General features: G+C 45.5%; 1 protein-coding gene across 5 annotated transcripts in view; it reads right to left on the bottom strand.

Annotated features, from left to right (window-relative positions):
* Positions 1-12,504, bottom strand: part of PAX5 (paired box 5) — a 199,846-nt gene that overhangs the window by 49,028 nt on the left and 138,314 nt on the right. For all 5 annotated transcript variants that reach the window (XM_010369966.2, XM_030919315.1, XM_030919312.1 and 2 more), the window contains one exon: positions 788-889. In XM_010369966.2, the coding sequence (XP_010368268.1) occupies positions 788-889 (102 nt within the window). The remainder of the gene's footprint in view (positions 1-787; positions 890-12,504) is intronic.

Here is a 12,504-nt window from a genome sequence, read left to right as displayed (position 1 = left end):
AAATAAAAATTTTTAGAAATAATTTTTAAAAGGAGACAATGCTAACTCATAGAAGATGTGTAACAACATCCAATGGAGGCCTGATTTTCCCCCTGATTTTTAAAAACATCTTTCAAGAAAGAATACTTTGGGTATTTCTGCTATGCTAATGCCCTTAACACCCAGACAGCCAGCACCACTTGTCCCCATACCACCCCACAATGTAAGGAGACATGGCAGCCTCCTCTCCAAATGTCTTAAAACGGACACATCACCAGCCTGGGGGGATCAGGTTCCAATGGCCACAGGGTGTTCAGCTTAGAATCAAGTGATAAACCCACCATCCAACATCCCGTCTGTACTGAACACATTATCCTCAACCCCAAGGAGTAAGGCCACCGCGAGCACTGCAGAGCCTTCTGGTTGTTCATGCCACATGATTGTGTGGGAGAGAGAGGGTGGGGGCCGGGAGGGAGGGAAGCTTGGGGAGAAGGCTCGCTCCGCACTGGCTGGGTGACCTGCAGCCAGCCCCTGCACCCTCTGTGTTCAGACTCTGTTTGTGGCCAAGGAGGGGCTGTTTGAGTGACAGTCAAATACCCTCCCCCAACCCCCGGTGTCCTCCCTGGTGCTGCTGCTGGCTGGTCCAGGGCCCACTGCAGGCCCAGCTGCAGAGAGCTCAGACCTCTGCCTGATTTATTCAGGTCTGCTTCTCAGAAGCGTAGAGGTCACCCAGGGTGTTTGGGGGGATGCCTCCCCACCGAAACCCCGTCCGCTGCCTGCTGTGGAGACGCCGACAGTGCAAACTCACCAGGCACCATCCCTGTCAGCGTCGGCGCTGAGTAGCTGCCCTGTCCAGCGGGGGGAACGTGTGGAGGGTACCCGGGGAGGGTCGTGCTCGCCAAGTCACGGCCTGAGGAATCAAAGCAACAAATCACAGGGTGAGCATCTCCGAAGCCAGCCGCTCATGTCCACAGCTCCCTGGACGCTTCTGCACATTTGTCACGTTTGGACACTGAATGGCAATGTGCCCCCAGTTCCCCCGTCGCTCACACGCGCTCTCTCACACACACACACACACATGCATGCACACACATCTCCAGCCACCCTCGCTCCACTCAGCAACAACGGAGTCAGGGCTGTGGCCTGTTCCTGGGAAATTGGAACCCCCAGCTTGGGAAGGCTGGGCAACACAGGTGACAGCACGCCCTGACTCCAGCCAGCTCTCCCTACTCTCTACTCCCCAAGAATGCCTGGGACCTCTCCATCTCCACACTGTTGCTTCTGCTATGTCCTCTGCACAAAGTCCCCCTTCCTCCAACTGCACACAGCCTGCCACCACCTGCTTTCAAAGACCAGCTCAAATGCCGCCCTCCTCCTCTCCTCAATAGCCCCCCTCAGTGAACAAGGGGTACATCTGCCTCAAACCCTATAGTCCCATATTTGGCCTAGTACTGAATTTTTCCTCCTTCGGCCTAGAGCTGTTTCTTCATTCAGTGAAGATGCAGGAAGCACCTCCCAGTGCCAAACACTGTTCTAGCGCTGGGACATGGAGGTTAAGGCCTCAGCCCTCAAGGTGTACACACTCCCATGGGTGAATGTCCAGCTCTTTCAGGCTGCTGTGCTTCTGACTGTGAGTCCAGAGTGTCCACGTGTCTCTCAGCTGGGACACTGTCACCATTGCTGATTGGCTCCATCATGCAGAGGAAAATTCAATTGCACAGTTTTGATAGGTGTGCATGTTGGGGTAGAGGCCAGGACCACATAAGGGGGTGCTGCCAAATCTGAGTCCTGCAAGATGGGGGACATTATCCCAGAAGGAGGCTGCCTGGGGCAAGTGCTCACATCCTTCCTGGCTGCCTGGGATGGATAAGAGGATCCTGAGAGGGCAGGTGACTTGCCCAAGGATACTCGGCTGACCTAAGGCAAGGCTGGGACTGAGAGTCAGCCCCCCTGCCCCTGGGAGTGGATCCTTTCTTCAACGGTGGGTTGTTCTCAGGGTCATTTCTGAACCCCAACAGTTTCTGCTGCGTTACACATGCTTTAAAACCTTGATCCCTAGAGCAAAGGTTCAGAAGATCAGTGCCTCACCAAAGCACTCAAGAAGCCAGATAAAAATCAATAAAATGAACCCAGGGAAAGAAGAAGGAAGAAATCAACAAAATAAAAACAGAAAAGAATTAATTAGGGGCGGGCCGTGGCTCACGCCTGTAATCTCAGCACTTTGAAAGGCTGAGGTCAGGAGTTCAAGACCAGCCTTGCTAATATATATATATAAATTAGACGTGATGGCACACGCCTGTAATCTCAGCTACTCAGGAGGCTGAGGCAGGAGAATCGCTTGAACCTAAGTGGTGGAGGTTGCAGTGAGCTGAGATGGCACCACTGCACTTCATCCTGGGAGACAGAGCGAGATTCCATTCAAAAAAAGAAAAGAAAAGAATGAAATAGGAAACAGAAAAGCAGACGACAATACATCAGCCAATAATTGTTATTTGAAAGGAACAATAACATAGACAAGTCTATCAAGATTCAAAAAAAAGCACAGATAATCAAGATAAGGAATGAGGAGACATTATAACCAGAGATGATATTTAAAAACATAAAGAAACATGCTCCACATGAATGAATGTAGAAATCTCAACAAAAGGTACAATTTTCTAGGAAAATATGAATTGCTAAAAGTGATGCAAGAAGAGTCAGAGAATACCAACATCCCAATAATCTTAGAAGAAATAGAAAACGTTTAAAAAAAAAATAAGTGCCTCATCCATTTAGCTTCTTGGGAAAGTTTCTGTTTGTTATTCTTTTTGGCAAGTTCTTTAAACCTTCAAGAGACACATACCTCTGTTATTAAACTATTCTAGGATATAAAAAACTAAGGAAATCTTCCCAATTCATTTTTCCAAGCTAGCATAATCCTGATCTAAAAACTTAACAAAGTCAGCACACAAAAAAATTAAAGACTAGTGTCACGATTTGTTAATATACATGTAAAAAGTCTACTATCATACTGATTGGGCAATATTACAGAAATAATAATATACCATGACCAAAAAAGGTTCATTCTATGTATTCAAGGATGGTTCAATATTAAAGCATTGTTCAGGACATCATATTAATGTATTAAAGGAGGAAAATCATATGATTATATAAAAGATGTGGAAAAGGCATTGGCTATAATTCAATATTAATTCCTTATGATACCTCTTAGTAAATAAGAATTGAAGTATACTTCCTTGTTCTTATATTGATACTAAATCTGAAGTTAATATCTTAAAAAATACTTAATTGGTGAGATACTTAGAGAATGTCAAGGAAACCTATTATCAATGTTATCACTGAAAATTGTTCTGAAAGTTTTAGCCAGTACAATACGATAAGACAGAGACATAAGAGGAATAAGCACTGGGGGGCAGGGGAAAACCCGAGATTATAATTAGCTGGATAAATCTTAGGCTTGGGAAATCATAAGAAAATTGGTTCATCTCCTAGAACCAATGGAAAAATTTGGTGAAATAGCCAGGTAATGGACTGTGTCGACTCCAGCCTTGTGCAGGACTTGAGCAGCCATCATGCTGGGGGCTCATTCCATTCTCAGGTCCCCCTCTCCCAGCCCACCAGGATGGCAGTATGCGCTCAGAGGAGCTGGCACATGGCCACATACACTCTACACATCACTCTGCCTCTGAGTTCCCGTTACAGAGGAGCTCTTTTGCCTTGTCCATGGCTTCAGTTTTATGCAGGCAAAGTCGCTAGAACCAGAGGCTTCGCCTGTGGCTGCACTTACTCTCCTTGGACTAGTCATGAAAGCAAAGGGCCTGGGTTATCGCTTGCAAGGAAGGCAGAGAAGCTGACAGCTTTCTGTGTCCTCTCAACCTCCTGAATTGCTCCAGTGTGCCAGGCACTGGTGTGGGCTGTTGAGCAGCATTATTCCACTGAGGCCTCATAGCTTACACAATTCCCAGCGTAAAGCTTATGACACTGTGTGGGGAGGAGTCAGGGAGGGTGCAGCTCACCACAGAAAGGAAGACAGCAGAGCACAGTGACAAAGCATGTGAAGTCTGCCCAGGCTCACATCCTTGATTTGCCATTTATTAGTTGTGTGACCTTGAGAGAGTCCCTTAATCATTCTGAGCCTCGGTTTCCTTATCTATAAAATGGGGAGGATAACAGCCAACACTTACAGAGAGTGAACTGTGAGTTAAGCATACACATCCTCACTTATTCCTCACAACAGCCCTGTCAGAGAGCTACTATGTTCCCTGTTTTACTGAGGGGGAAACTGGGGCACAGAGAGTTTAAGTGACTTGCTCACAGTCACACAGCTAGAAGATTAAAAAGCAAGGTTTCAAACCCAGCCAGTCTGGCTTGCAAGCCTGCCCTCTCCACCCCTGCCCTGTGCCATCTCTGCAACCACACAGAAGCATGCCTTCTTCCTGAGGCTGTGGTAAGGAGGCAGAGGGAAGATGTGTGAGAAGCACACGGCACAGTGTGGAAGGTAATCCTTCACTCCACCCTCACCACCATCACCTTGAAAAAGAAATAGTAATTTAACACCAAAAAGTAGGAAGGACATATATTAAACTGGTTTTAAAACCAAATATATTCAGTTTTATGAAAACCGAAAGGAACCCTTTGCAGCTCTTCCTGCTAGAGCACAGTGGCCTCCTCTGACCCTTATGTTTAGGTTCAGCTGTGTGCCTTGCTCCGGCCAATGGGATGGGAGCACTTGGCAAGCAGAAGCTTGATGTGTGCTTGTGTGGCTGGGTGCCCTGCTCCCTTACCCTGAGAATATGTCCTGGCTAACCTGTAGGTCCAAGGAGGAGGGGACACATGTGGAGCAGAGATGGACCCAAACTGTGACTGGAACCCAGCCCAGCCTGGTGCAGCCAATCCCCAGCCAACCCCAAGTGCACCAGCAAGAATAAATGATTACTGTGTTAAGACCTGAGTTTGGGGAGCATTTGCTAAGCAGCAATGTGGTGGCAATTACCGATTGACACAAGATTTAGTAAGTGTCATCACTGTTCTCTACTTAAAAGCTCACTGCCTAGAACCTCTAAGAATACCTATCCAAATCGAGCCAGAGGCTGGTCTCCACGCCCGGTTGGGAAACCCACTCTTATGAATTCAAGCCTCAAATCTGCTCTGAGGCCCATCAGAACTCTCCTGGCACCAAGCTGAAGAGTCTGTGACCTTGGAGGGCACAGGCAGTTTCACCTTCTCAGTCCCTTCCCTAACATGTCTCAGGCATGTCGCCAGGGTTGGGGTTTACAACCTGTCAACACAAGGCAGCTAAGGAGACGCTACTGCCCCCTCTTAGCTCTAGTTCAAGCCTCTGGACTGGGATGGGAAACCAGATTTAATGCTTCTAAACATGCTATGATCTCAAAGCACACATTTCTTTCATTTTTTTTTCAACCAAGGAAGAAATTATTTGTATCATTTGCAATGGCACTGAATGCTATTGATGGCCTATAATAAGTTTGCAAATAACTAACTAAAATGAATTGATTTGCGTTCCTAATATAATTCCTCCTATTAATGGCACGTAAGTACATTTTGTCTAACTCATGCGCAGCCTTCTCTTACCAGGAAGAATAACCAAGACTTGCCTTTGCTTACTATCAGCAAGGAGTCCAGGCAGAACTGCGAAACTCAAGACAAAGCCCACTCCTCCAGAAGAGACACATTTGGTTTGAAATAACTCACTCTTTGCAATTCTGAGAGGAAGGGGAAGAACAGGGACCTGCCCCTGTTGTACACACAAGGAAACTGAGGCTCAGGGATGAGGTTTGACTGGCCCAAAGTCACAAAGTAAGTGGTAGAACAGGGACTTCAACTCAGATCTCATGATTTCTACTTAAATGCTATTCTTTCAGGATTATTAAAAATGTTTCCCCTCGCCGGGCTCGGTGGCTCAAGCCTGTAATCCCAGCACTTTGGGAGGCCGAGACGGGCGGATCACGAGGTCAGGAGATCGAGACCATCCTGGCTAACACGGTGAAACCCCGTCTCTACTAAAAAATACAAAAAACTAGCTGGGCGAGGTGGCGGACGCCTGTAGTCCCAGCTACTCGGGAGGCTGAGGCAGGAGAATGGCGTAAACCTGGGAGGCGGAGCTTGCAGTGAGCCGAGATCCGGCCACTGCACTCCAGCCTGGGCGACAGAGTGAGACTCCACCTCAAAAAAAAAAAAAAAAATGTTTCCCCTCGAGGGGACTAGCCCTCCCAGATGCTAAAACATTCTACGAAGTCTTTATAATTAATATTGTGATACCAGCACCTGAAGAAAAAACCAATGGAATAGAATGAAAATTTTAAAAAAATAGGCTCAAAAGATCCAATCCATATTGGATTATGGACCCAATAATTCAATGCATAGATTATATGGAAATCTAGCATACGATGAAGGTAGAATCTCAAATCACTGGGGCAAATATGGACTTTTTATAAATGGTGTTAGGACAATTGGAGAGTCATCTGGGAAAAAAAGATAAAATAGATCAATTCTTCCCACCATATATAAGAATAAACTACAAATAGAACTGAGAAATAAATGTAAAAAAATAAAACTATACAAGTACTAGAAGAAAACACAGGTGAACTCCTCTCTAATGCGGGTGCAGAAACACTTTCTAATTATGACTCGAAACCAGATGCACATACCACTACAAAAATTAACTCAAAAATAATCAAAGCCAGGCGCGGTGGCTCACGCCTGTAATCCTAGCACTTTGGGAGGCCGAGGCGGGCGGATCACGAGGTCAGGAGATCGAGACCATCCTGGCTAAAACGGTGAAACCCCATCTCTACTAAAAAATACAAAAAATTAGCCAGGCGTGGTGGCGGGCGCCTGTAGTCCCAGCTGCTGGGGAGGCTGAGTCAGGAGAATGACATAAACCCAGGAGGCGGAGCTTGCAGTGAGCCGAGATCATGCCACTGCACTCCAGCCTGGGCGACAGAGTGAGACTCCGTCTCAAAAAACAAAGGAAAAGAAAAAGAAAAAAAAAAATGAATCAAAGACCTAAATGTAGGAGTTAAAAATACAAAATTCTTAGAAGGAAATATGGGCATAAATCTTCATGACCTTGGATTTGTCAATGGCTTATTGGATATGACACAAACAAAAAAATAGACACACTGGACTTCATCAAAATGAAAAGCTTTTGTGCTTCAAAAGATACTACCAAGAAAGTGAAAAGATGACCCATAGAATGGGAGAAAATATTTGCAAATCGTATGTCTGATAAAGGACTTGTATTTAGAATATATAAAGAACTCTTGCAGCTCAATAATAAAAAGACAAATAACCCAATTTAAAAATGAGCAAAGCATCTGAATAGTCATTTGTCTAAAGAAGAATAAATGAAATGGCTAACAAGCACATGAAAAGATGTTCAACATCATTAGCTCTCAGGGAAATGCAAATCAAAACCACAATGAAACACCACTTCATACCCACTGGGAAGGTTACAGTCAAAAAGACATATTGTCACAATCATTGGCAAAGATGGGGAAAATTGGAACCCTCAAACACTGCTGGTAGGAATGTAAAACGGTACAGCCGCTTTGGAAACGTCTGGCAGTTCTTAGACATAGAGTTACCATGTGACCCAGCAATTCCCACTCCTAGGTGTATACCCCAGAGAAATAAGAACATATGTCCACATGAAAACTTGTATACAAATGCTCATGGCAGCATTATTCATGATAGCCAAAGAGTGGAAACAGCTCAAATATCCATCAATTGATGAACGCATAAAGAAAATGTAGTATGTCCATACAATGGAATATTTGGCAATAAAACAGAGTGAAATACCAATACATACTACAGTAGTAACATTCATAATGAACTTGAAATGACTATGCTACGTGAAAGAAGCCAGCCACAAAAGACTATGTATTGTATGAATATATCCATACAAATGTCCAAGATAGGCAAATCTACCGACAAAAAGTAGATTAGTGATTGCCTAGGGCTGGGGCTGGGAAATGCTCAATAGGCAAAGAAATAAAGGGAAGGTATAAAGTCTCAGGCTGCATCTGGGGAGAGGGCGGGCTGGGCAGAGGCAAGCTATGGCTGACACTAGTGGCGGACCTGGCCTCCAGAGGGCAGACCTGACCCCAGGGAGGAGACCTCCAGCCAGTTCTGCAGGCGGCAGGCTTAGGGGGCACGAAGCCACCCACATCTGCTCTCCCTTTCACACAGGCTCCCCTGTTGCCTCCAGAGCCAAATCTAGGCCCCTGAGCCTGGCAGGGAGAGGTGAAGTTTGAGTCACACAGTCCTGTCTTCAAATCTCAGCTCCACCACTTACAGGCTATGTGACCTCTGGCAGGTAATACAATGATCTGAGCCTTGGGCTTTCTTTGATAATTGGAAAAAGAGGGTATTTATTGGGAATGTAACAATGGTACTCTCTGTAATAGGATTAAAATATGTCTGCAAATTCTTTGTTACCCTTCTCAGGGAGAGGTGGGGTCTATGACCCTTTAACCTGAACCTGGGCCACCTTGGTGACTGGTCAACCCACAGACCTCCAGCCTCCTTGGAGGTTCCCACAAGCCAGGCCCTGGCCAGGCACTTCCATGTCTTACCTCATTCAATACAACAACCCCATAAGGTTGTGGTTATAACCCCCATTTTACAAATGGGGAAATGAAGGCTCCCAAGTAGTTGATATGCCCAAGGTTGCACAGCTGATAATAACAATCATAATGGCTAATATTTTTGTAGAATTTACTGTACGCCAGACAAGGCTCTACACCAGGCAGTGTTGTAAACACTATTCACTGTGCTTCATAGATATTGATTCATTTCATCCTCAAAAACTCTGTAAGGTGAGCCCTATTGTTATCCCCATTTTACAGATGTGGAAACTAAAACACAGCGAGATTAAGCACCTGCCCAAGTTCCCACGGCTAGTCAGAAATGGAGCCTTATCCAAACGGAGACGTTCTGGCACCAGATGCCTTCACATTCCCCAGCATTGGCACCCATCCTTCTGCTTCTAGACTGCAAGTCCCCGGAGATCAAGAACTGCTCTCATCTCTCTTTCCCTTGCACTGGCCTGGCACACAGTAGGTGCTCAGAAAATGTTTGCCAAGATTAAATTAATCATGAGACATTGGTTCTGCTCTTCTGAAGGAACTATGCTTCCTGTCGCATCAACATCTCAGAAGGTCCTTCATTACAAACTCCAGAAAATAACCAGGCCTGATTTATCAGTTTTTGCTTAGATGCAACTTTTTCTTTTACATAGAGCCCATTTCTAGGTAGGCTTTCTCTATGTACACTAATGGGGGGGAATGTGAATCCAATTAACTTCAAATTTAGCTCATAATGAACTTATCTCATTTTGCTACCAGCTCAGTTCTCATCATGTGGCAGTAATTAACCACTGGGGGTTGTCACTCCCAGACACATGACACAGAAATCCTCCCAGTCCTTCGCTTCAAACCCTTGCAGAATTCATTACCCTGACAGTGTGAAAACCCTTCACTTTGAATACCATAGGGCACCAACCAAACTCCCCCTCCATCTACCTGACTGTGTGTGAGAGTGAGAGAAAGAAGGAAGCAAGCCATTGAGCAGCCATTAATTATTGTGAACAAGATGGGAGGTGGGGGCAGGATCCTGGCGATGGCTTGATGGCCCGAGAGGGTCTGCCAGACCTGACAGCCCTGGGGCAAGAGGTCCTGCCCAGAGGAGGGAGATCTTAGCACACAAGGCCCAAACTAGAAGAGAACACGGTGGAACTGGCTGGGAAAGGCAGAGCCCTTTGCTAACTGGCAACTCTATCTTCTGGGCACTTTTAAGGTCCAGGAAGCCTGCACACTCCAGGCAACATGGATTGCTGTGTGACCTCAGGTAAACTTCACTCCCTCTCTGAGCCTTGGTTTCTGGGCCTTAGTTATCTGAATACTCAAGCAGTGGGAACAGATGGCCTCTGAGGGTTTTTTCCATGGCAACATTCCATAAGTCGGTGGTATCATTTCACCTCCATGTTGATGGAAAAGAAGGTGGGTGTCAATTCCTACAGAGAAGGATATGGCAGCGCCTGCTCGTTGTGGCCTCCACACTCTTGCCCACAGCATCAGACTCCCTGGAGCCCCTGAATTAAACCCGAGTGAAAGGAGGCTAAGCATAAGGAACTTACAGAAGGAGATGGGAGTGGTCAGTTGGCAAATAAAACAAAATCTTCATTTTAGGCCAGGCGCAGTGGCTTACACTTCTAATCCCAGAACTTTGGGAGGCCAAGGCAGGAGGATCACCCGAGGTCAGGAGTTTGAGACCAGCCTGTCCAACATGGCGAAACCCCGTCTCTACTAAAAATACAAAAATTAGCTGGGCATGATGGTGCATGCCTGTAGTCCCAGCTAGTCAGGAGGCTGAGGCAGGAGAATTGCTTGAACCCGGCAGGTGGAGGTTGTAGTGAGCCGAGATCACACCACAGAACTCCAGCCTGGGCAACAGAGCGAGACTTCATATCCAAAAAACAAAAAAACTTCATTTTATATATTTTTCACTTTATATTTGTACAAGAGTTATGCTTTTAACTTTTTCTAAAGTATATTTTGACACCTGTCGTAGGAAAAGGTGAACAATGCCAGAGACAATGACATGAGCTGAAGATTTTCAACAAACTCCAAAGCAGATGACAGTGAACAAGTGCCACCTTAGGGAGAGGGGGAGAAACAGCTCAATACCCAGGACTTGGGGCAGGGATTCATCCTGCTACACACACATCGGTGCGTGTGTACACGTAGTGCATACGCCGTCAGGCCCGTTCATTTGAAATGTGTGACAGTTTGAACAGGGCTGCTCTGGAGTCTCCCTTTGTCCAGACCTGCCACGAGTGGAGGGTGTGCTGCTGACGGTAGATGCAGAGGGGGAATATTTCACCCGGAGGGGAGGGGCACTGGGAATGGTGATGTAACAGCCTACCTCTGCCTACAGACAATGGATGTGCTAATTGCAGTTGAGCTGTATCCAGTCATTAAGCGGATCTGGCAGGCTCCTAACGACAGGTTTATTAGCCATTAGTTTGGGTGGTGTTATTGACTTAGAAATAATAACCCTAAATTTCTTTTCCCAAAATTACCTAATCCCCAATTTTAACTAATTCTGACTGACTTCCCTCTAACTGCCCTGGCTAAAGATCTAATCTGGATTTATAGAGCCAGGAAGACAATCTGAGAATCCACTAACCAGGGAACTGTTTACTTTGCTAACCCTCCTCATTCCTTCCTCTGAACTGACCTCGTCCATCTCCCCGGAATCTCTGGAACTACAGTCTCCAATACTGTGTTTCAATTTTGGAAGTGTGTTTGAGTTTCATCTGCCTGACATTTCAGAGCAGACACTGGGACTCAGTCTATATTTCCATGCACATGTATGACACGAGCCCCCTGGAACCAGCAACTGTTGATCCAACTTAATGAAATGACAAAGTCAGGGTTCTAATTAGGAAAGCAGCAAAGCAGCTCTACCACACTGATAGCTCTGGGCCTCCCTGCCAGGATGCGAACTGCTCCAGAGATGGCAGGAAGGCAGTATTTATGGTGCGAGAATTCCCAGGGCAAAGTGGGCTAGCTCATGACTTTATTCATTCATTCACTCATTCATGCATTATCTGACACTGAGTTCTAGACAGCATCCTGAGTGCTCTAGAGGATGCAAAGATGATAAGAGTAACAAAAACAACCACAACAATAGCAACTATCCTTTATACAGCTCTTAGCGCCAAGCACTGTTCTAAGCACTTTGTATATATTATCTCATTTAAGTACCACAGCCACTCCAGGAGATATCATCAAGCTTTACAATCCTGGCTCTGCTCGGCTCAGCTTATAAGAGGTGAGCTGGATGCAGGCTGAGGCTGACTTCAGAGCCAGTCACTCCTGCTTCACACACACGATTATTTCAATAGGTGAATCACAAAATACAAAATGCACCCTCTCCTGTGACCAGTCAGCTTCTAGGACTTCACCTATGGAAACACACAGAAAAATACACCAAGATATTTCATGGGAAGGAAGGAAGGCAGCAATCCTTATTGCTGGGATAAATAAATTATGATACTTGCCTGTGGTGGAATATTTATTACACAGTTTTGAGAAACAGTGAGGTAGATTTGATTGTGGAAATTGTGGAGCGATTTCCAAGGTACACTACTAAGTGAATAGGCGAGTGCGGAAGAACACTGTACAGCATAATTCCATCTGTGCTAGTAAAAACAGGATAAAATCTGGAGGTGGATCGAGGAATTAAACTGTTAATGAAAATATACAAAAGACGCTGTTAACTTTGGGGAGAGGGGATTACAGATGGGAAGGCTTAGGTTGGGGGTGGGAGATTTATTTTTCATTTTCTATTTTTCTGTATGATTTGAATGTTTAACCACATGCGTATATTACTTTTTATTCCAAATTAACTTTTTGATTTAAAATTAATGTTTTCTTAAAACTAGACACAGTCTGTGCACAAGGGGCTCACTCACACTCTAGCACTCTGGAAGAAGAG

Source organism: Rhinopithecus roxellana, chromosome 16 (genome assembly GCF_007565055.1).
Source record: "Rhinopithecus roxellana isolate Shanxi Qingling chromosome 16, ASM756505v1, whole genome shotgun sequence".
Classification (NCBI taxonomy): Eukaryota; Metazoa; Chordata; class Mammalia; order Primates; family Cercopithecidae; genus Rhinopithecus; species Rhinopithecus roxellana.
This window is presented reverse-complemented; position numbering and strand designations above follow the sequence as displayed.